This window comes from Heptranchias perlo, chromosome 34 (assembly GCF_035084215.1).
Source record: "Heptranchias perlo isolate sHepPer1 chromosome 34, sHepPer1.hap1, whole genome shotgun sequence".
NCBI classification, from domain to species: Eukaryota; Metazoa; Chordata; class Chondrichthyes; order Hexanchiformes; family Hexanchidae; genus Heptranchias; species Heptranchias perlo.
In genome coordinates, this window is record NC_090358.1 from 12965514 (window position 1) to 12991563 (window position 26050).

Here is a 26050-nt window from a genome sequence, read left to right on the forward strand (position 1 = left end):
ATTCTTCCATCCACCATTTGATACAAGAGTTGGATTTTCCAACACATTAAAAAGTTAAAACAAGTACAGAATTTTCTTGACGTTTGCAGATTACGATCTGGTTTTTATTGGCCCAGAACTTGCTATAACAGTGCCCGCTGTTAGTTAGACTTGCCCGTACCTGTTTAATTTCCAAGAGATTTTGCACTGCAAGTTGCTGTAAGTGGGAGATGGAAACAGCGTGGTGCCCCATACAGGGCATCTGGGCCCTGAGTGAACAGAGCAAGCAACTGTGTATCTCCTTAACCAATCAGGTTGAAGGATTATTAAATGAACAGCGCAGAGGATGAACAAGGAAGTGTAAGTCAGAACAGTGAATTCAACGTCAAATCAGGTACAGAAAGAAAAATAATGGGAGGGAAAGAAAGATTGGATTGAGAAAAAAAAAGTAAAAAAATTTAATTTTTAAAAAAATCTCCAACAATTAAAACCTGAAGGAATGAGACTCTACACTTGTAGTAATTAATTTTCAGAACTGAGGGGTTGTTTGGCAGTAATTAACTCTTACTGTTAAAAAAGGTACTTAAACTGAAATGGACAAGCCCTAACTTTCTGTGGTGAGTGTAATTCATATCTACCATGCAAGTACAGGAACTTCACGCCATTCAATGCATTTCAATGGTGAGTCAGACAGCGAGATACCGTTTTTGCAAAGCTAACGGTACAGCAGCGCATCTGACAGCAATTTCTGGATTTTCACATGTAACTACGCATTTGCCCTTGTCTAAAGTTGCTGTGCGATTTGTGCATAAACAACGGTGAGCGCTGTTAGCTTCATTGTTATTTTGACAGCAAATTCTGGGCCATTATCTTTAAAAGCTAGAAGATACAGGTGGATTCTTAAATTTATAAAATGCAACTTTTTGGCAGTCAAAAGGTAATAAATGTGCACTTTAAAAAAATAGAAGCCTGTCCCTATAAAATCTCAAATTAAAGTTAAAATGAACCATTTTTTGGGTAAACTAACTAACTACATATTACTCTTCGATTGAATCACAGTAACGGTGGTGCTTGATCAAACAGTAGAATGGATTTGCCAAGTATGTAGAAGTAAAAATATATTTGGAAACAAGCTGTTTTATGCTTATAATAGGACAGCTGAAATAATTCAGAGTATGAGGTTTGCAGTGGCTAGATGATAGCAAAAACATGAACAATTAATAAATTCACATGTAATCCTTACCTCTCCAGGAAAATGTGTACATCTTGAGAACATTTTATCTTATGCCCTTTGAGGACTGAGGTTGCTTATTGAAGTAATGCTACCTAGATGCTAAAATAGTTCCATAATATAAATATATTTTAAAAAATCTTCCATTTCTTGTTGCAATTTTTGGTTATGCTTTAGTCAATATTTACCATTCCATGGTTGCTATGTCAACATTTCTCATTCAATTTTGCCGTGCCAATTGTCACAATGTAGTTCCAGGCTATGGCCAATAGGTGGCACCATGTAGCAAGTTTCTAAAGTTTGTCCCTCCCAATTCATCATCTTGTATATAGAAAAAGCGTTTATTAATCAAGTTACCATGGGTAAAGTCACAGGCAATTTAATTGTACCGAATAAAAATCCTAAACAAAAAATAAAGTTCTAAAACCATTACTTATGCCTCCCTCCATTTTTGCTTCCCTATTTCCTCTTCTATTTTAGTTTCCGTTACACCTGATCTGAGCACTCTTATTTCATTCTTTATTTTCTATTATTCCTCAAACTTACTTGCTTTCCTCTGTCTCCAGCGACTTAACTATCAAGTTCAGTGTCAGGTGTCCTTTGCTTAAAATCCACCTCTAATTGCCTGAAACATTGGACTGATTGAGTCAGCAGTGATCGGCTTTTTCTCATAATTTTTAATGGATATGGCAGAAATAAAGAATGATGTAATTCATCAGAGACCCACAACGAAGGAGGTGCAAAAATTGGTTATCCCATCAGTGGCAATGGAGATGTGGAGGGGGTAGCACTGCAGAATTATACAACTACAAATACCAATAATGGAACGCTATACAAAAAAGCTGAGGAAAGGAAGACAAATGGAAGGATGATCAAACAGTTTAGCCAGTCTGCTTATTTCAATTACCCTATATTGTACAGATGGCAAACATTAAAAAAAGCATGGAATGAAAAAATACGATTCAGTCCATCAAGTCTGCTAACTACACAAAGCTATCTAAATAATTGTGGACTCTTATCCCATCTCTGCCCAAGCTGTAAATTGAGGCTCTGAGACACATAGCACAGCAGGTCTGCTGAGGAATACAGGTAAGGACAACATGGGCTATATTATGAGTACACTTGATCTAAAGCAATCCTACAGGGCCCTGCCTCACTTTGTAAATACAGCAGAAAAGTGGAAAACTAACAAAGGTTGAGACAATTAAATTTGCTTTGCCACAAATCTTGTAATATTCATCTACCTTAATTTGAAGACTAACAACAATGACACCAGTATGTTGAGTAATGTACATTCATTACACTCTACAGAAACAAATGGAAGAAAATCCAGTCATCCCCGAACCAAAGCAAAATTAAGTACCACCACATCTTTTTACAGAAAGATGCAGCAAACTACAGGTGATGAAATTGTGTGGATTATTCCAAGCAATTGCATTGCCAGTTTGCAGTTCCCTTTGAGACCAATTGTTAAAAGTTGATCCAAGTCATGGCTTCCACTGTGAGTGACCATCATAATGTGAAGCTCAGACCCTGAGCGACATCAAAGGGCAATGCAATTTGCCAAAACATTATGCACGAACCAGTTTTTAAATTGGTCAACCTTGAACAGAAAGAACATGAACATTTGTTTCAAATATATTCATCGGGAAAGGTTTATATTTTTGATGGTTGACTACTTTTTCCTTACCTTTGCATATGGCGGCATGAAAGTAATCAATACATTTTAACTGGCAATTTTAGTGTTCTTTATTGGACAAAAAGTAAAGAAATGTCATCTCACAATTAGATTCAGAAATACAAAGCAAAAATTAGATTCATATTTGGCTTTTACAGAATTAATACTGTTCAAAACTTTTACTTGTACCATGTAGAGTCAGCTCAACTATTTTTATACAGTGATGTATTCAATCTGAGGGAGTTGTCTCAAACCATCAGCCAACTAAGTTTTCATTGAAACATAATTCAATTTGCAAGCGGTTCAATTCGTCCATTTATACATTAGGCCGACATCCAAGCTTAAATTGCCACACTGCATATTCTATTTGGCTCCAAATCTATATAAGCCTAGAATAATGACTGGTAAAAGTATTGTTCCAAGTAGCCATCTTGTAGGTGCAGAGATAACTTTCTTGAAATTAACTCAAGTATGTCATAGCTCTAGCCTAATCGCGTCCTCTGACTGATCAAACAATGCTTGACAAGATCATTCAAAAACAACATCGGGTGATCAAAGTGGGATGAGATCAAACCCTGAAGTAGAATCAATACTCAACTATATTGCATTTCAAACACACAATTTAAAGTAGTGGTATTTGAACAATGCAACCTACATAAATACTGAAATATGTAATTTTATGCAAGTCTGGGATTGTACTACTTAAGAACAGCCAGATCCAATGCTTTTTGCATTTTGCAAATGCATAAATTAGCATTCCAAATCAAAGACCTGATTTAAACAAAAGATTAAAGAAAAGCCTTTCTTAGTTTCCCAGACAGGCAGCTATTTTTGGATTTCTTTAAATAGACCCAAAGATTTTTTTTGTGTTTGTCACTACCCTTAAAAAGCGATTCCAAGATCTTTCACTCAAGGTACAACGGAAATTTGTTAAAAATAAATCAGGGTTTTTTTTTCAAAATGTACAGTTCTAGGAGGCAAATCTATGTAAAGATTTAGCAACCAATGTAAACACTCAGCCACCAACTTAGTTACAGTTCAGTGAGGAAAGATGACTTCTCACAGCTTAAACGTTAACTGTTTATTTTTTGAGGCAAGTCAGTGAAAAAAAAAATCGGACAGCAAAAAGGGTAGAAGATTTTCAAAATCTTTTTCTTCATGTAGGCTATAAAAAGTCAGAGAAACACACGAATTGTTGCTAATCGGGAAGGCTCATATTTGCATGAGTGCAAGTAGTAGGGTACTTAAGATCAGAATTTCTTTGCATATCACCCTGCCTTGCAGGGGCTCAGTGCTTTTTGCCTCGCTTGCAGCAGGCTGTTTATAAGGTAATACTGTAAACTACGATATTGAACAAAATTAAATCTGCACTCAAGGGGGAAGACTTTACTTGCCTATAAGCATATTAACTGCTGCATGTAAAACCCGTACCTAGCTGCATGCTGAACCCATCTTACACCAAGGATATTCCTGCATTAACCGTGTCTCTGTGCAGTGCCCAATTTATTGCTACATTGAAGCCCCGTTGGCACAGCACTTGCTTCCTCTGAAAAACTGAACCACTGCGGTTCACTGGGTTTGTCTTCAATTCCACCATAAGTGAATCCGAATGCAGCTGTTTAAGAATGCAAAGGAATATTTTTTGGGTATGAGAAAGCACTGAAGAATTTGCAATGGGTAAAGCTTTACCCTCCTCTCCCCAACCTACATGTGGTCTGTTACACCATGACATACCACAACATTCACTCTTGCAGTTATACTTTTAGCAGTGCAGCACTAACAGAATTATGTGGTGCAGCAGGAGCATACAGTCATATTGCCCATCTCTCAGCACTGTGGAGTGATGGCGACAGGTCTCCATAAATGCATGCCTACTATTGCGCACAACAGGCGAAATAGCTACCAAGAGATAGGAGCAGGAGTAGGCCATTTGGCCCTTCGAGCCTGCTCCGCCATTCAATGAGATCATGGCTGATCTGATTCTGGCCTCAACTCCACTTTCCCGCTTGTTCCCCATATCCTTTGACTCCTTTGCTGATCAAAAATTTGTCTAACTCAGCCTTGAATATATTCAATGACTCAGCCTCCACCGCTCTTTGAGGCAAAGAATTCCAAAGGTTCACAACCCTCAGAAGAAATTTCTCCTCATCTCCGTCTTAAATGGGCGATCAGTTATTCTGAGGCTATGCCCCCCTAGTTCTAATTCCCTTATGAGGGGAAGCATACTCTCAGCATTTACCCTGTCAAGCCCCCTCAGAAATAGCTCTTGAAAATCATTAAAAATAGAATGGCTGTACAGCAGGTCTCAGGTTTTGTACAATAAAAATGTAGGCTTCAGGCCAGCTTGTTGTACTGTCACTGATGTGATGTAAACCAGTGATGTAAAGTGGATACAAGACCTATCAGACAAATTCTTACATCAATAAGGGCTGGCCACAGTTGCTTTGTGTATTCAAATTTCCCATGAAATTACCATTTAAACAATAACTTAATGAGAAACAAACAAGATGAGAACTTTTAAGTATTAAAAACTTTATTATCCCACAGGTTTCATTGTAGAATGCTGTACATTTTAAATATACACAGCACTTTTTACATAAACTTCCCTCATTTAACAGATTAATTCTTATATGCACTTTACTTCATAGGTTGTAACCAATTATTTAATACGACACAAAACAACCTAATACCTTTTGTAAGGATGAGTGTTTTGCCAGTTCAGTTATAAGGGTAGGCTATATAAATACTTTCAACATCCAATGTTTATTTGTGAGCATTTACTACCACAAATCTGATTTCCATTGATGATTAATCTTTGTTTGATGGAGAAGCTTAAATGTTAACAGTTAAGCATTTATAACAATTTTCTTTACATAATCCCATGTTAATTGCATGTTTGAAAGAATCAATAAGTCAATGCAATATATTAGCTGACGGGGCAGACATTATACATGGGCCTACGAACACTGACACAGCTATTCATCATGTTATCATAATATAGCTTAACTACACAAACACTTAAGCCTGGACTTTCAGACAACATTCACAACAGCTTGGTACTTTAAGCGTACTATACAAGATGCTGGCATGCGCATGGATTTTCGAGCATCCAGAATATTTCCTGCAATATTAGTCATGCTGCCACATAATTTTCTATATAAGTGAAGTTAGACAAACTCCTAAAATAATCAGCAAATAAAAACGTCATTAAAGGGGGACATAAAAAGTTAAAATATTTTTAACTACTGCACGCACCTTTATCAGTGCGGGTTGGTATGGATTCCACAAACCATTAACACTTGGTGTAAGGAATGGTTCACATTTGTTTCCCCAATACCTAGTACTCCAGTACTCCATAGAATCCAACTTGCTTTACTGGAAATGTCTGCAGGCTTCACTATTTAATACATTAGGAGAACAAAACTGCAAAGAATCCAGATTTACAGATCTTTGGTTAAACAGTTATGACTATTGCCAACGAACATATTCCTTTCAGAACATAATCTGCAAGTGTTTTATTACTTTGCTCTAATAGAGTTTCCATTGATACAAAAATCATTTTGGTAATAAAATGCAGTTTGCAGCAAAAGGAGTACAGATGAATTTAAGAATTGCAAGTGGCTTTTTTGGCAGAAAGTCTGAAGAAATATCCCTGTGTTAAACCTTGATTTGAACTGGCCTCACCACAGAGCAATCATGTGGAAGAGCAACAGCTACCTGCAATGGCCATGGTTCAGTGCTGCACAGCATGGCCAAATCGGCAAAATAAATCTAAGTCCCAAGACAAACTTCATAGTAGTTTTTAGTTAATACAAAATTTTAAGAAAAAGTTTGTAAGTTTGTCTTAGTCCAGATACACTGGAACATTAAGTGCAGTACAAAAATGACACTTAACTGCACAACACACTACAATTTAGCACGATTTTCATTACAGTTTATAAAAGGTTAAAAAATACTTGACGTTGGGCACAGTGCAAATTTCAAGTCAAACATTTTTCCTGTCCTGGATATCTTAATATCTAACATATTTTCAAATCACAACATAGTTTGGTGCTACTCATGAGGTCCCCTGAAAAATTAAAGAGAAAAATGTGATGTTTGTGGGTAAAAATTATTACTAAATTACAATTACTGCTAGAACAGTGGAGGGGTTAAATTCCAGTCTTTTCCCTTCTACCCAGACAGCAAAAGTGTGAGAATGCCTTCACCTAGGCTTGGCAACGTGCCCAATGCATTGTAGTGGATCTTCCATAGGATGAAATACAGCACCAGGCAGGCACAGACTCCAGATTACCGTTAATATGCGTCTCGTTCGACTCGCTTTTTGCGAACTGTATTAAAATAAGAGAAATAACTTAATAGGCTTAAAATGGCAGTCAACAAGTAGTTTAGAATACATGTCAAACAGACACACATACACAGCACCCTCTTGGAAATCCAGAAATTTCCTCGCCCACTATAAATTTGGGAGCATGCATTCAAAGAACATCCAGTATTACAAGTTCTAACAGGCCAGACATTAGAAGAAAAGCAGTGAAGTAAATAAGATAAAGGCAAAACTCTGAAAACAGAAGTTAGTGCAATGCAGAAAGCTGGTGATAATTAGTTCAGCAGTTTCAGTTTTCCATGCTCATCACACTTAATACCGTTCAAAACTTCATGGCCGGACAGCTGGCAAGGTGTATGAAGAATTTACTCATACTCCAGACTGAAGAAGCAATATGACAGCAATTAGCAGGAATCAAAAACAACTCTAGCATGTAGCCTTGAAACTGAAATTACAGTAGTCAATGCTCTCAAACAGTTGCCTTGCGGCATTTGAGTGGATATCAAACATATAGTACAAGAAAAATCTAAAACTGAATGAACCAAAAATCCGAAAGGAAGATGGATAGTTGAAGCAGATATAAAACAGCAAAGAATCTTCACATCAAGAGGTTTCTCACTGAAGAAATCAGAACTAATGCTATTGTTACAAAGAAGCTCTAAATTTATAGCAATAAAAAGTTAAAAATCATGACTACAGTACTTTTTTTTTCTATTATAGGCATGTCAAGAAAGCTTCCATATTTTGAACTGGTTTAAGAGGTTTACCTTTAATCATTTTTCAGGAAGTAAACCATTTGTATTAAAGCAATGTTATCTGTTCTGCTATTCTGGCTCGGTGATTGGAAGCAATTGGGTCAGCAGTAATTACATAAACCATGTGCTCCTCACCGTCACTATTGGGACATCAACCTTGAGTTGAATTTTCTTCACATGGGACCCGTTTTAGTTCACACCTATACATGGAAATATCGGAGTTCTGCTGCATTAATTGAAGTGTCAATGCTTGCCAACACCTCGTTAATGTTTATTACAGTGGTTGGACAATTAATATTTCAATCAATGCCATAGGCCTGATCTGGTGGCAGAGAACATACAGAAATGCAAAAAATTGTGCAGGCAAGTGGGGGTGTGGGGGAAGGTCTACTCTAAACGCAAAAATAAAGGTGGGCAGGTCAAACCAAAGTCAAACCAGAATGAGATGCAATAATCAGATACTCTGTACTCCTAAAAATGAAGTGCATTACTTGCAATAAAAAGCAAGGATAACACACTTATCTAATTAAAAATAAACTTACAAAATAACAAATCTAACTTTTACCAGGGTGCAGATTATGGCTGTGTGGAGGGAGCAGTAAATATCTTGTTTGCCCATTTCTTCCTGAAGCTGCTGACTTGAACTGGGTTGTGGCTCCACAGGTGCCGACACCTCTCTGAAACCTCACCCGCTAGAGCAAGCATCAATATTCTAATGAGAGAAGGCACAAGTACCAAGCCTGATCCTATTCAGCTGACCTCATTACTCGTGCACTATTCAGCAAGGGTCACTGAATAATTAGAAGCAGAAACACGACTGACATTTTTCTCCTCCTCGTCCAGGGCACCTCAACTGCTGTTCCATCGGAGATCAGCTAACTTAACCTTGAATGTTCTGATCTGTATAGTTCAGTGCTTCACCACGTGACACATTTATCCAAGATATCGGGGGTGGAAACAGCCTGGTCTGTTATTTCCAATCGGAATTTAATTCTACTGCAATAGTCTGGAATACAATACCTATATGTGACTACTAAGTTTATCTTAAAAAAAAGTATTCCAATTGTTTCATATTTCACATCAAAATTGTAAAGGCTCATCTAAAACTTACAATACTTGGTTTTTACCAAATGCTATCAATATTTAAATTGCAACCATTAAAACTAAAAGTACTATTGTTAATATCCAGTTAAAAGACTGTGTGGTCAGCCTTTCCATGTTCAGCATCTTCCAGAGGCTTTTATGATTTTTTTTTTATTAGTGTAGTCTAAATGAAGCCTTGAAAATCCAAACATTCAGGATTCCCTGATGGCTCAGTGAGGTAGCAGGACGTGGCGTGGTGCTGAATTACACCAGAAAGTTCCAAGTTTGATTCCCTCTCTGTGTTAAGCTAGTTGATCTCAGCTGAAACAGTTGCAGGAGTGCCACAATTGGCCTCAGCAAGTAACTCAACTATACAGACTTGAAAAGTCCCAGCTTCAATCTCCGGTTTGTACAGAGTTAGCTGATATCAATAACGGCTGGCAATAGGGGTGCTACAGCTGACCTCCCCGGGGTGGGAGTGGGAAAGATGTAATCAAATTGGCCAAGACTCCCACTCCTAATGGTCAGTGACCCCGGTGTATGTGCACATAGAATGAAGACAGGATTGGCTTGGCTGTGATGTCCTGATGCCATGGCTGCTGTGCATGCCCCCTCCATCCTCAAAGTGGAATAGTCTGCTAACATTCACCAGCAAGGCTCACATAAACAATGATCACTTAGGCAAGATACTGGAGGGAGACTGGAGCCCTTGAAACTATATTCCAATAAGTCAGCACCTTCAGGGAGGGGATAAAATTGGTGAAGGGGAAATACAAAATTCTCTTTGGAAATTGGATTACTGGGACAAGACTGAAAGGAGTTGTAGATCTTACCTAAATCATTGTTCTTGGTTATGGCTGCAGCCGCTCTTGTTCGTGGTCCTTGTTGCGTGAACTGATATCCAATTTTCAAGACTGAGGTGTTTGTCTCCAGCATTTGAGCTATTTCCATTTCGACTGTGGCACCTAACTGTTGGCGCTGTGAGCAAAACACAATCAATGCACCCAATCTAGTGCAAGTTTACATTGCAACTTCCTTTTTGTCTTAAATCGTCAATTTGACAGATTCAAATAGAATTTGACTGGACATTTTTAGGGGATGGGGTGCTGAAGGAGGTTTTGGAAATCATTTATAAAGCACTTCAAGTGCAATAACTGCATGTAATTATTAATGCTTTTCAACTTTACAACAGATTAGCAGTTATTTTTCAGAACATTACATACACAATCAGTGAAGTTATTATACATTTTGTTCTTTCATACAGTATATAAAGCAGCATTCCAGAATAAGGCCTTATCTGCAAATATTTAAACTACACATTTTTTTGAAACTACACAAAGATGAGAGGGTTGTCATATGAGGAGAGATTGAGTAGAATGGGCCTATGTTCTCTGGAGTTTAGGAGAGGTGATCTCATTGAAACGTATAAAATTCTTAGAGGGTTTGACAGGGTAGATGCTGAGAGTCTGTTTCCCCTGGCTGAAGAGTCTAGAACTAGAGGTCATAGTCTCAAGATAAGGGGTCGGCCATTTAGGACAGAGATGAGGAAAAATTTCTTCACTTCGAGGGTTGTGAATCTTTGGAATTCTCTACCCCAGAGGGCTGTGGATGCTCAGTCGTATAGTACATTCAAGACTGTTGGGACTAAGGGAACCAAGGGATATGGGGATAGGGCGGGAAAGTGGAGTTGAGGTAAAAGTTCAGCCATAATCTTATTGAATGGCAGAGCAGGTTCGAGGGGCCGTATGGCCTACTCTTGCTCCTATTTCTTACGTTCTTAAAGATATGACGATGTGCATCCTTCCATATCTTCGTAACTTTAAATCAGTAGAATTAAGAACAAGGTATCTTGGGGGCTTCTTGGTAATAAATTTGAATACTTAAAAGATGTTAAAAAAGTTACACAGCAGAGAGATGTGTCACTAATTAAACAGAGCAGCAAAGGTACTGGGCGCTCAGACCACATGCAGACCTGTTTCAGGTTAATTCAATTAAGATGCAAGAGGACTCATACGACATTTCAGTGTCTTGGCCTGAGGGCTGTTTTATATCTAGAACATTAAACTGTTTCTAGTATCAGTGCCAAAGATAGACTAGTGGTGATTTACTAGATCATTTCAGGCACAATACAACTTACCTGATTATCAATCTTAATCTCCACTAAGGTTTCATTCTCTTTCAGTGCATCTACAATTGCCTGTATACCAACACCAGTAATGAAGTTCGATTCAATATTGAGACTCCTAAGTGTCGTATTTATTCGTAGCATTTCTGCAAAAGCCTTTAAAACAAAAACTTGATTTAAACGCGAATAGGTAATGTTTCCAAAATCAAGAATTTAAAAAAACTAATGATAATATGATGCAACACTGAAACAAAAGCAGAATTATTTAAATAGAGATCAATTCTGACATTTTCACAAGCCAACTGGCTGAAACACTTCTGTCAGAGGTGGATTTTAAAGAGGATCTTGAAGATGGAGGGAGTTGGACAGGCAGAGAGGTGTAGGTATGGAATTTCAGAACTTAGGACCGAGATGGCTGAAGGCAAGGCTGGCAATGGTGAGGGGAAAGGTATTTTGGGATACACAAGAGGCCATAGTTGGAGGGATGCAGAGCTCTTGGAAGGTCGTAGCACCGGAGATAATTACAGAGATAAGCAGAGGCGACGCCATGAACATATGGATAAGAATTTTAAATTTGAGGCGCTGGGGGATCAGGAGCAAATATAGGTCAGTGAGCATAGGGGTGATGGATGAGTGGGACTTGGTGTGGGATAAGATACGAGGGGAAGAGTTTTGGATGGGCTGGTGATTATGGAGTTGGAGGATGGGAGGCCGGCCAGGAGTGCATTGGAATAATCAAGTCTGGAGGTGACAGATGCATGGCTGGGTGTTTTGGCATCAGATGGGCGATATTAAAGGTAGAAGTACACAGGCTTCTTAATGGAGAGGATATGGGATTGGAAAGTCATCCCAGAGTCAAAAAAGACACGGATGCTTTTATATTCCTTTAATTCAAATTCTAGGAGCTTGGCATTCATGAACCAATTCCCCTTGTTTATGTTATTAAATCCACTTTCAAAGCCTGGCTGCAGACTTGGAAGCCCAGATAAAAGTGGGTCAAGTGAGTTTGCTGCCAGGCTACAGAAAATGGATTTAACAAATATCGTGAGCCGGCTCACAGATGCCACTCTCCCAGAATCTGATTAAAATATATTTAAAAAAAGCTTTACCCACAACTCAAGAATAATATTAAAGCAACAACTTTCATGTGCCCATCCATGATCAAATGACAATATGAACCAAACTGTGGCTATTTGAGTTTGGGTTTAACTCTCATCTGATCTCAATTAACACTTCATTGACTGAAGGATGATGGATACTACATTAAACCAGTATGCAGATTTTCAAAGAAATCCACCAACTCAGGAGGGAAAGTCACTAACAAAAGTTGTTTAAAAGCACGTGTCCCCCAAACTGCCGACACCACAATGTCAAATATTATCTTCCAAATGTCCAGGCCGACAAATTTCAAAAAACAGCAAACCAGCAGATAAGTGAGCACAAGTAGGACAGAGCTGCCTGGGTTTTGATGCCTTATTGCCAGGGGTGTACGGCTCACTGTTTTGATATTCCTGCTCTACCATAATTCCAAGTTAAAACACTCAAAAACAAAAAAGAACACTTCTCAAAAGACAGAATCAGAGCAAAATTAAACTTACAAGAGCTATGGGGTCATTGCTCCGAGACGCTGCCAAGCTAAATTTCTTCAGGTGAGTGTTTTTTTTCAAAGCTTCCGCAAAGTCTTTTAACATTGGAATTGGAATGTTCTGAGGACAAATTCAAGATAACAATAAGTGTACATTGGAACCCCAACTATCCCCTTCATGTGCTTCTACTAACCCCAAAGCAGTCACTAGTTTCCCATGTGCACCGTTGACTGACTCGCTTTTCTTCAAACAGCTTAACTGAGGTTAGAGCTTCCTATGTGGGAAACTGCAGGAAAGAACGTGTCCTATGGACTCTCAGGATCGCAACCAGATCTTTTGAACAAATCAATTTCCCCCATTTATTGACCACTTTTAAAGCTCTTTACCCCCTCTCCTTTTACAAGGTTCTGTAATTATAGTACCTGTACCAACCACTAGGAGGTGCAGGAGAGAAGATAGTCAATCCAATTTGCCTTCCTGCTGGAATGCAAAAATAGTCATAACCAAGATGCCTCAATTTGCTCCATTTTGCATTACCAAAGATACCTTGATGCGCGAAGCTTAAATAACTCTGACCTAGTCAAATCTATTATTCAGAGATTAAACTGCTGAAAAACTTGCCCTTGAAGCGACTTATATAATGAAGAAAAGTCCAATGGTGGCACAGTACAAAATACTAAAAGAGGTAAAGTATTAAAATTATAAATTAAAAGAGTGAATACAAGAAAAGGCAAGGTGGAGAGAATGGGGGAATAAAGAAGCGAAGAAGATTTTAAAACAGAATTTAAGTCTTAATTTGAGTAGCAGTTCATTACTATAAATGAGGCTATTGACCTCATGGCAGCGATAAGGGATTTTTAGCATCACAGATCATGAGCTGAAATCTTTCACTGGTCCTCCAGAAGTGGCAGAATTCCTTGCAACTGTTGATGCTAAGTATTTTGTTACACAAAGCACTTAGATTCTTTTAAAATGGTGCAAATATAATAAGGTTATGAAAGTTAATCAATCATACAAACGGAAAGTACCACTGAGCTAATCCAATGGTTGATTACAGAATGCAATAAAACAGCATTTAAATAAGACAACAGTATTCAATTAGAAGTCTTCTACCTTTATGTTATTAAGATTAACCTCCACAAGCCCAGGATCATTGGCTTTTATTCGCTGTAAACTCTCTTCTACATTTGTTGGGTTGGGAGGTTCATCGAAAACTGGTTTGACATTCTCGCCTTTGACGACATCTGGAAATTACCATTTACAGTAGTTAGCAACACCTTGCAGTAACAAATTATCCTGAATCTTCAAAAATATTAAAAGACATCTCTCAAGGAGCTTAAATCTACATGTAATATGTAATGTTATTAACACTCAGCTTTACCACAACTAGTTGAAGTAGCAACACTTGTGCTGAATTAGTGGTCAGCTTTCAGATATCAGCACTATTGACACGATATTTATACATGGTCGTAACATGTATTGGCTTAAGTCTCACTTCACTGAAGAAGCCAGTATGTGTGTTTAGCACTAAGTCAACATGTGGAAATGTAGTTTGAAAATGAACATATTTTAAGTGAAGCGCTAAGTGAAATTTCACCCTATTAAGCCAGACAATCTTAGTAAACAACAAATCTATATGCAATACTAAAGGCTGATCAATTCTCATTTTTAGTGCAACATACAAGTGCACTGCTAAAATAGCACTATCTTTTAGTTCAACTTGCCATTATCTAGAGGGGATGGGGGAAAAGGTTGGAAAGAGAAAGACACCACAGTTATTCGGCGTTGTTACCAGGATTTCAGTAAAACTTAAATGATGGACCAGTGAAAGTTTTGGTACCATGCCCGAAATACCTAGTCAGGAGAGAGCATTTTGAGCAGTACAACACCAGGGTGAAGTATTGGTGGTTACAGGTCTATCACCAATGATGGAAAAAATTGTTGTGAATCAAGAATGCCGTACAAAAAATACATTGGCTTAATACAAATTTTCCTTTCTCTACAGTGTACTGGTACCAACACAAAATAACCCTAGTAATTAACATGTTCCATAACATGGTGTTAACTTGTTACATAAAATATTAGTCCTCTAGCTATGATCTGAATACTTCAGTATACTTGCTCATTTTAGATTATAGAGAATCCCATCAACGAGAAGAACTCCTTTTAAACTAGTATCAGCCAACATGACCTTTATTTACTATTGCTGGTTTGCATGCATCTCTGGAATATGACTCAACAGATTACACATTTGAAAAAAGATCAGATTTTAACCTAACTGAACATATTAATCTCACGCTGACTAAATTCTTCAGTTTCAAGCATTTGACCCCCTCTCAAGTATACGTTTAAATGACTGATTTTCTGCCCAGGCAAATCAAAATCTTCACATTCACTCCACTCCCAGCCATCTTAATGTTAACAGCAGCAAAGTGAGCATTCATTAGCCTCAGAATGGCACTATTCCAGAAATAGATTGGTAGATAATATTTTCTAACATTTGAATGTAAAGAACTTTAATTATTTTCTTGAATAGAAAATGACAAACAGCAATGCTATTTCAACATGCCAGAGGATCACTTGGATCATACTTCTAATGAAGACATATTCGCAAAACAATCAAGTGAAATGCAATCATTGACATTTGGTAACTGATTTTCTCCAACTTACTGTTCAAACCTCCTTTGTTTCCAACTGAACCGAAGTGCTGCGTGTTGCTCACCAAGGTGTGCATTCCTAGAATGGCTGAAATTAGGAAGCAGTAAATTTTCAATAAAATCTTAAAAGCAGGTTTGCTAACCTCTCAGTCAAGTATATCTGCCTCAATTGAGAGTTAGTTCTTATCCAAGCTGCAAAACAAATACATGGATAAAAGAGGCATGTTGAAATCAGATTATTTAATTCATTTACTGCCAGTGATTTCCCCTCAAAAAGCCCCTGTAGCACTGAGGGGGACTATCAAGGTTAAAGGGTAGAACAGATATTCCATCTTAATTAAGATTAGATTATCACAAATGTTTCATGTATTTCTTGCGTTGCATCAAACATGGATTTTTCTAGAAATGTATAATCACTAAACAAAAACGCAGCCAACTGAAATTAGCTGTTATGAGTTTTTTTTTAAGATGAGAAATTTCTGGAATTCAGTATTTGCAAGTAACTTGTTACCAGCACTAAGTCCCTGCAGTGCTGTAAACAAACAGAGCTATTATCATGAGCGCAGTTTTGGAATCAAAATTCAAATCAGGTGTGTTGGGGGAAGAAATCAGATGACTATTTTAAGCAAACTACTTGAAGTATACACGCTGACATCCCAACCCTGCCTGAAAAAGACTTCGTTAAAATTATGGTACAGGGTTTAAGTTGTTGTTTGAGGGTATATTACCCCATTTCCTTGATTTATTCTGTTTGCTGGTTTCCACATGAACAATGAAACTCCCATTTCAGAGGGAAGGCAGGCACACTCCTCCCAGACCACTACCAATGATACTTGTTTAGCTAGGCAGCCAGGTGGAGGCTGCCTAGTGCATTTCTCTCTTTCCCCTTCTTCCTCCCCATCCCTCTCCCTCTCCCACCAGAGACATCTACTAGTAGTAGAATGGCCAAAAGGAGGAACAAGTAGAATTTAGGGGACCCAAGCTAAATCCTATTGCTCTGTGGCACTGGGTGCTGGTGTCCTAAACTTTGTAATGCATTACTTCTTTGACGGAGATCATCTGTAAGACTACATGAAGATCAATTGTGTCATACATAGATTGATGTTGTTTCCAGTAAATAGCATGCTCAATGATGCTCAGTAGTTAGCTCTGTAGACATCCATGGACAATTCCACAGAAGCAATGAATTAATGATTTCATGCAAATACAGTACCAGATCGATATGATGCAAATTATAAAACATATCCAAACGGGAGAGTTATAACACTGACAGAAGTTCTCATCAATCCATAAATTGTGGATAAAGTTCCCAGCCACTAAATTCCAAGTTGCAATTGTTAGAACAGCTGCCCCCTCTAAAATTATACTATTTCCTCAGAATTTTGCGCATACACTATGGAGTAGAGCCCTCGCAGTCTTCAGTTATTTTTGTCCAATTAAAGCTAATCACTCTACAGTGAAGAGTAAATAGAATCCCCCTACTTTAAAAGTTTCACACAATTCCCCCTCATCTCTCTCTTTACCTTTCCAGGACAAAAACAAATCAGAAGTGCACCAAAACAGACACATCAAGGAAATGCTGTGTTCACTGTGGTTTACCTGCAAGATCACAGAGTTCTGTGTCTGTCGCACTGGTCAAGGCTTCTTCCAGTTCTGGATCCAGGGTCACTTTTTCTTCCACATGCTGCTCCATAGGTTTCTTCTTGGGTGTCCATAACTTTCCTGTAACAAATTGTTTTTACATGATGCACCAAGGTTTTTCAATTACGCTTAAGAGTACTGTGCACAGTTCTGGTCTCCATATTACTAAACGGACATAGAGGCACTGGAGAAGATGTAAAAAAGATTTACAAAATATGCTACCAGAACTGAGAGATTACAACAATCAGGAATGATTGAACAGGCTGGGGCTCTTTTCTCTTTAAAAAAGGCCACGGGGTAATCTAATAGAGGTCTTGAAAATTATGAAGGGTTTTGATAGGGTAGATGTACAGATGATGTTTCCATTTGTGGGAGAGACCAAAACTAAGGGTCATAAATATGATAGTCACTAATAAATCCAATAAGGAATTCAGGAGAAACTTCTTTACCCAGAGAGTGGTTAGAATATGGAGTAGTTGAGGTGAATAGCATAGATGCATTTAAGGGGAAACTAGTTAAGTACATGAGAGAGATAGGAGTAGAAGGATAGGCTGGTGAGGCTTAGGGTGGGAGGAGATCTGTGTGGAGCATCAATGCCAGCATAGACTAGTGGGACCGAATGACCTGTTTTTGTGCTGTGAATTCTATGTAATCTATTTTCTTCGACCAGCTTCTATTTGACATTTGTATTAGGGGCTTAAAATCAACAAAACACTAATCTAGACTATAACAAAGATTTCTTATAAATCAGTCAAATTCAACACATAGGCCTAGAGTTTCCGCTTTGGGCACCATCAGGAAATTGCAACCAAATGGCACTTGAAATTGGGCTGCTTTTCCAGATTCGAAGTCATGGTCACTAAAGATATCCTAGAAAAAGGTGAGTACAGAGTTGTTTTTATGTAAGCAAAAATTAGTAGAGATTTGTCATGTTTACATTATACCATTACATTTTGTTCGAAAGAGCTGGAAGTGAGCCAGCAATGTAACACACCATTTGCTTCCCAAACAGAAAGTTGCAGGTTTGGAGCACAGCGGGGCTTGTGACTCAATAAGTCTGCCGTTTCAGCTAGTTTACTAGCTCAGAGCCTATGAGCTGTTAGCTGGAGGCATTTTGCAGTCCAGATTACTGCCCTGTTCAGTGGCAGCCATTAAAAGGAATTGGCAAAGAAAATATCCAGCAACAGAGTGCTGGGAAATTAGTAATAAGACCATGAGATTTGCTGACAAGTTCCTACCGAAAACCCTGCAAATTCTCACTGCAATTTCTCTTTCAAAGAGCTAGCACAGGCACAATGGGCTGAATGGCCTCATTCTATGCTGTATCATTCTATGAATACAGATTCTTCACTTTGATTTTATTGAATTATAACAAGTTTTACTGACAATTTCTTCAGCTACTCATTTCAAATTTTAGTTTTCAATTCATTTCTCCACCTTGAAATGCTATAATGTGTACATTAGAACAAAACTTTAAAAAAAACCTGAAAAAGTACTTAGCGAAATGGTCTTTTAAATTAGTGCCGGGCATATACGAAAGTAATGGATGCAAAACTAATTTAACTGAAGTCTAATAAAATTAAGAAAACTTAATTTAACATATTAAGATGTTAACTCAAATAGCCCATGCTACTGCTTAGGAAAATATTTCCTTATTTTAGATTTTTAACCTGTATATCAGGAAAATCAAATAAAATGCATTTAAATTTGTAGATCATACTACTAGAAACTGGGCAACAGGAAACTCAGCACAAAAACTAAAAGACAACCTTTGCTACATTACAATGGTGAATACACAATCATCTAAGGGCCTTAAAAACACACTTGTGCAAGGATTGCCTCAATTTCAGACAGGGATTCAAAGCAATATTCTATTATGCATTTCCTGTTTTTAGTAAAGCAGTTCAAGAAAATTGAGAAAGTGAGTGAGTGTCTGGCAATCTGGTGTGAAAATAATTCTACTCCTTTCAATACTAACTGGGAATATTTTTAGGACAATAGGGACTGGCACAAGGGACAGACTTTACCTAAACAAAGCAGAAACAATGAGACTGGCAAAGAACACTGTCTCTCTAAGAATCATTTAAATTAGATGGTGGGGTGAGACGGGAAGAAAAATTAAGTGGAACAAGAAATTGGATACCAAACTAGATTGATCAAAGAGCAGAAAGTAGCCAACCGTTGGATATGACTACAGTAACTCGTATCCATGAGCCAAATACCAGCAACAGGCAATAATGGGAGCCAAATCTACAAGTGTCAATATACATGAACTCTAGAAGCATTGGGAATAAGATGGCTGATATGGAAACTATTACAGTAGTAGGGAACTATGAGGTAGTAGGAAGATCAGAAACATAGCTGCCACCAGAGAATGGTAATGAATATAATCAATATACAAAGTATCTAGGAAAGTACAGATATCTCCGTAAGGGAGAAGGGACTGAGACCCCCTAGTCAGTGTATCCAGGAAAGCATAGGCAAGAAAGGGAATGGTTCAGCCCTATATACCAAGAACTTACATTTATATATCACCTTTAACGTAGCAAAACATCCTAAGTGCTTCACAGAAGCATAATCAGATAAATATTGATAATGAGCCAAAGACGATATTCGGGCAGTTGATCAGATGCTTGGTCAAAGAGGTAGGTTTTAAGCAGTCTCTTAAAGGAGGAGGTGGAGAGGGGAAGAGGTTTGGGATGGGAATTCCAGAGCTTAGGGCCTAGACAGCTGAAGGCACTGCCATCAATGGTGGGGCGAAGGAAGTGGGGGATGGTCAAGGGGCCAGAGTTGGACCCAGAAGGTTGAAGAAGTTGATCCCATTAGAGGTGGAAAGTTACACTGGTTGAAAAAGGTAAAGATAATACGAGGAGTATGTTATAAAGCACAAATTCAGAATGAGAGAGAGTTTGTTTCCACACTCCTTATTTGGATGTTATCATTTGTCAAGCTTCGAGGTGGCATATCAAAAGGATACCTCATTATTCAGTAAGCGGCTACCACCTGTTCAGTCACTTCTGCAGCTACACATTTACCAGTAGATAGAGCTTCAAACCTTCAAGTCTCCATTCCTAAAACACCATTATTCAGTCAGGTTTAGAACACATTGCCAACATTCCGATCTCCCTTCAGGATTACAGCAAGTTTGTAAAAGAAACTTCTCCATTTTTTCTTTCCTTGCTAGTTTTCTTTTCTATTTTTAAGTTTAATGTTTAAACAACTTTTTTTTAAAGTATTATTATTCATAAAACTTTGCCAGGTTGGGCCTCCAAGGCCCTCGCTTCTAGATAGGATTTGCCATAGTGTATTTTATTTTTCATAGAGACCCCTCCAGCATTTGCCTGTCTCAGAAGGTATTCCTGTGCAATAATTTAGTTCAAACACTGTGCAGAATTTTCATTAGCATTGCATCTGGAATGCATTCTAAGGGAAATTAGCTTTGTCTTGAATTTCCATGGACAAAGCCACAGAAGATGCACTAATATAGATAAAAAGGGTACGCAAAAGCTGGAAGTATTGTTTTAGTGGGGGATTTCAACACAGTAAAAAATTAGGAATATCCATGTGGTTCAAAGTCTGAATTATTAAACATGAATTCGGAAGCTTCCTCCAAAAACATGAGTTATTGTAACTTCATTTGAAAAGGTCAGTAATCCTTGAATACTTCCCCAATTCTGCATTTCAAGGTTAATCCTCAACTTTACAGAAAATCAGTGCTGCAGTTAGGATGATAGAAAAGTAGTGCATATATTCAAAAGGTTAAAAGTCTGTTCTAAAAAAAAAAATCATATTGAGGCAGTGCATTATAAAACCAGGTCAACATAGCATTTTAAATCATTATGGAACTGATAGCGAATCAAGTGCAAAATAAATAAGGATGTTCACAGGTTCCCCTGAACAAAAAGTATGATGTAATTAAAAAGCACATAACAAGTACAAAGAAGGTGAAAGATTGAAAGTTGACTATAGCTACAGGAAAACTGACGCAGATTGCGCAGTACAAGGATCAATAATGTAGGTGAGTTGGTAAGACATGAAAAGAACATAGGTTCTAAGTGGAGAACATACCTATGATGCATTATTTTTAATACAAAAATATTTATTATGTTATACTGTATATACCTCATTGAACTTAAGGTATCCTCCACAAACAAATTTGATTGTTTTCTAACTAGAAAGTGGCCCAAAATGTTCAAGGGATTAAGAACCTGCAGTGGGAAAATAATACAACCCTATTTCTATGTGGCACATCACCACCAGGTTAATGAAGATCCGAGGTTACCCAACAAGTTAATCTTTTTTGAAAATCACTAGTCCCTTTGCCTCTGATAAAGAACAGTCCATTATTATCCTACTTGTGGAAGAGGACATTGCAATAGTTTAATAAATTTTCCTCTTCACACACTAACCATCCTTGTAGTCTTAAGACTGCTGCTCCTACAGAAATATGGATTTGGGGCAGGCGGGGGATAAGAAGAAAGGTGAATTTAAACCTAGGTCCAGAGGTGAAAAGAACAATTTACGAATCCACAGTGGCAAATAATTCTTCAAAGCTGATATGTTTTTAAATTAAAAACATGCCTATACAAGCATTTCTGGTTTCAAGAAAATATAATATGCATTTGAGTTTTCCACAAAACTAAAAGTATCTTTTTCAAGCGAAGTCATTACAAGCAGCTACGTAGACTGTAACTTTCTTTAAGTCAGTGCATCAAGGTTTGTAAAGTTTTGAACTAGAAATGGGCCTTAAAAAAAAAGCAAAAACCATTCATGTGTCACAGAATTGAACATTTGCTGAACTATTTTCAATGTGTTTATTCTAGAACAATGAGGGAAACCCAGAACACTCCCATCTCAACTAGGGATTAACAATCTCCTTTCATTGAACAGATGACATGCTATACAGCTGGTTGGACGACTTTACGGAGAAATGGCACATGAGTAATTCTATTTGAAAAAATTAAGTTGCATGCCATGAGCTCTAAATTTCCTGGGATAAAGAAGGTTAAGGGGTGATTTGATTGAGGTTTTTAGAATTTTGAGAGGAACTGATAGGGTAGATAGAAAGAAACTTTTTCCGCTGGAGAGGGAGTGTAAGACAAGGGGACATAACCTTAAAATCAGAGCCAGGCCATTCAGGAGAGAAACTGCACCAAATTCAAAACTATTGAAGTAATTGTAAACATGTTTTTTTTATTAAACAAAGCTCCCTCAGCTACTAAGAGTTTATTCCAAGATCTGCACTTGGTTTATGTTTGCTTTTATTCTCGTCCATATTTATACACCATCAAGTCCTTAATAAGCATTGTGCTTAATATGATTATATCTGCACAGCCAGCTACATAAACACTCAACTTTGAGTGTATTCTCTTTAACCCCCAATTTTAATAATCTTGGCTTTCTTGCTTAAACAATTTCTGCAACAAGTTACTATCATCAATTGACATTTAGATGCAGGAAGAATCAGTTCTTCCAAACTTCCCCTAAGGTTCCCCCCTGCCCTAGCCATGAACTTGCATCTATCTCTAATTTCTCTCCTATCTCCCAGCTCATCTTGACCACGAGACCACCTCCTGCTCCCTCGACCATATTCGCACCAAACTGCTGACCACCCAACTTCCCTTCCTGGCTCCCATGCCTGCTGATACTTTTAATGGTTCCCTCTCCTCCGGTACTGTCCCCCTCCTCTTCAAATCTGCCATCATCACTACCCTCCTCAAAACTCCACCCTTGAGGCCTCTCTCCTTGCGAACCATCTCCAATCTCCCTTTTCTCTCCAAAGTCCTTGAACATGTCACTTCCCAAGTCCGTGCCCATCTTTCCCGCAACTCCAAGTTTGAATCTCTCCAATCAGGTTTCCGTCCCTGCCAGAGTACTGAAACAGCCCTTATCAAAGTCACAAATGACATCCCATGACCATGGTAAACTATCCCTCCTCATCCTTCTTGACCTGTCTGCAGCCACTGACATGGTTGACCACACCATCCTCCTCCAACGCCTCTCCTCAGTGTCCAGCTGGATGGGATGGCGCTCGCCTGGTTCCATCCCTATCTATCCAGTCATAGCCAGAGAATCACTTGCAGTGGCTTCTCTTCCCACTCCCGTACCATTGTCTCTGGAGTCCAAGGATCTATCCTTGGCCTCTTATTTCTCATCTACATGCTGCCCCTCGGCAACATCATCCAAAACCACAGCGTCAGATTTCACATATACGCTGACGACACCCAGCTCTACCTCACCACCACCACCTCTCTTGACCCTCCACCGTCTCTCATTTGTCACAATGCTTGTCCGACATCCAGTGCCAGGTGAGCAAAAATTTCCTCCAACTAAATATTGGGAAGACCGAAGCCACTGACTTTGGTCCCCGCCGCAAACTGCGTTCCCTAGGCACCGACTCCATCCCTTTCCCTGGCCACTGTATAAGGCTGAACCAGACCATTTGCAACCTTGGCGTCCTATTTAACCGTTTCTCATGAACACAATGGGCCGAATAGCCTCCTTCTGTGCCGTAAATTTTCTATGATTCTATGATTAATAAAAACAGTGCCAAATGAGAGCAAACATCAAGTCACCAATTCCATACCAAGTTCAAAGAATTATACATTTGTCAAATTATCTAGTAGTCCTGCAGTTACTGAACACAAGTGAAATAGAACTGGCATTAACCATAATATCCCTTCTAATTTGTATAAAATATCAAACAGCAGAGCACATATGATACGGACAGATACAGTAACCAGCTGGTGCAACATTCAACAATGTGCATTCTTCTCACCTGCACTTCAAATATTTAAATTTGAATTTTAAAGCAGGAACACTAATTTTAAACTTTTTAATGCTGAGGATGAAGCAACAGTAAACTTTTTTTTTCTTCTCATAATATGGGTGACACTGGCACTGCCACATTTATTGCCCATCCCAAGTTCCCAAGAAGGTGGTCAGCCTTCCTCTTGAGTGATTAATTTTACAACCAAATTGCTTGCTAGACCACATCAGAGGACAATAGCATCAACTACGTAGCATGGGTCTACAGTCAAAGTCAAATGTAGGCCAGACTGGGTGGGAGTAGCAGCTTCTCTCCCTGCAGGACATTAGTGAACTGGATGTGTTTATATAACAAAAAATGCAGTATTTATGGTCATTTTCTAGTGCCAGCTCACAAACTGACAGAATTAATTGAATTCCAGCTTCACAACTTGTCATGGCAGGGTTTGAACTTTCAACACTTCCATGCCCCTTAAATGCTTGAAGTGCAAGAATGGAATGCACAGTTAAATGCACTACCACCGGCAGCAACTTGCACTCAGTAAACAAACTAGGAGATACCGTGCAGACACAGTTATCGATACAGTAACTGCAGGAACACTAGACAATGACAAACTTAAACATTTACAAAACAAAAAAATATAATTTTACTTCTGGATATTTTATAATTAAAAAGATATCTTGGCATCTGACAAGGGTACAGTTTAAGCAAGGCAATGGAGTTTGATTACTACTACAAAGTTTATACCATTTGGATTCAGAGCAACAGGGAATTGTGTTAGCAAGTGTAATTATAATGGAAAATGACTGGTAATCAGACAAACTTGTTCAGATCCCCAGACATTTGGGGTAATGAGTTTTGGATAAACTAGGTCTGACTGTACCACGACCATGTGCACGCAATCTTCAGTTATCTTTTGCTGCATCTATCCCAACTAGCAATGTTTCTGGGATGGGGAGGGATGTGAAGGAATAAAAGTAGTACAATAGTTAGGAATTAATTGCCATGGCATGCCATTATTCCAAAACGATTGTAAAATATAAAAAGGTTGTGAACAATTTTCAAATAGCACAATCTATAGTAACTTAACAGTTCTATGCTACAATTATGAAAATATGGAATTATATCCTAAAACTGAAGTGATTGATAGATGTTTGATTCTTTGGTACAAAATTTCCTATTAAAAAAGAATGGGAAATGGAGCACAGCCCAAATGTTAGGAAACAAAGAAAGTAGAACAGTAGTGGTGGGGGGGAAATGCCAGTACTGTACAGGTCAATGAGCACCTGAAGCAGAAAGATAGGTTTCGCATCCATCAGAACTGATGGTTTTGTGTTGTGAGCATTCATGAGAAACAAACTGTCTCTTTCAGACCTACAAATGCACAGCACTTAGATCACCATTTGTGTTTTTATAGCCGTAAATGACTGCATTTTAAGAGTCTAAATTCGGAAGCACGCTACTCAAACTGACCTGATGGACAATTCTTTCAGTTCAGGAAGCTTGTAAATCTGGAGTAATTCCTTTCTCTCTCAAAATATCAATCTTAAGTGTACGTATATGGTTATCCAACTGATTCTGCTCAAAAAGGATTTTAAAACATTGGCCCATTGTACAATTCTAACCTCAACATTTTCCACTGGAAAATGACAAAACATCAGAAAACCAGCCCTGAAGGCTCCCACCAAAGTCCAGATACACAGGAACTCTTAGCTGATTTTATATAATCAAACCAGATAAGACTAATGAAGCCTCAGCCTTTATGGTTTCCACAGTTAAGCTTTAGCCAAAAACACTGATTTCCAACAGCTCATCCTCATTTACAAATCCCAAGGTGGGGCGAGTACTCTGCACCGTTATTTAGCTCCATGTCCCAGCTCATGCCCTCCACTCCCTATTCTGGCCTCCTGTGCACCCCCCTCCCAAACAACAATTAAAGGCAGAGTTTTCAACATTCTATGACCTACACTCTAGCTCTTCTCTCACCTCCTCAAAAATATCATCTCCCCTCGATTCTACGACGACTGGGTCCCCATTTCTCCTGTGAAATACTTTGGCACACCCAACAGTTTAAATACCACAACTTGCTAATCAGCCTGCCCTACATCCTTTTGTGTTGGAGTTCAATTTCCCCACAATCCTGTTTGAATATTTTAGAGCTGTTTGAGAAAATATGTACTTTATATTCTCTAACATAGAGATATTTTATATTTTAAAAA

At 38.3% G+C, this 26050-nt stretch overlaps 1 protein-coding gene across 1 annotated transcript in view; it reads right to left on the reverse strand.

Annotated features, from left to right (window-relative positions):
- Positions 1–2934: 2934 nt before the first annotated feature.
- tmod2 (tropomodulin 2) overlaps positions 2935–26050 on the reverse strand; it is a 74374-nt gene continuing 51258 nt past the window's right edge. The window contains exons 4-10 of the mRNA XM_067971443.1: positions 17021–17143; positions 15435–15509; positions 13878–14008; positions 12777–12884; positions 11191–11334; positions 9887–10031; positions 2935–7219 (exon numbers count right to left, since the gene is read on the reverse strand). Of these exons, the coding sequence (XP_067827544.1) occupies positions 7185–7219; positions 9887–10031; positions 11191–11334; positions 12777–12884; positions 13878–14008; positions 15435–15509; positions 17021–17143 (761 nt within the window). The 3' untranslated portion in view covers positions 2935–7184. The remainder of the gene's footprint in view (positions 7220–9886; positions 10032–11190; positions 11335–12776; positions 12885–13877; positions 14009–15434; positions 15510–17020; positions 17144–26050) is intronic.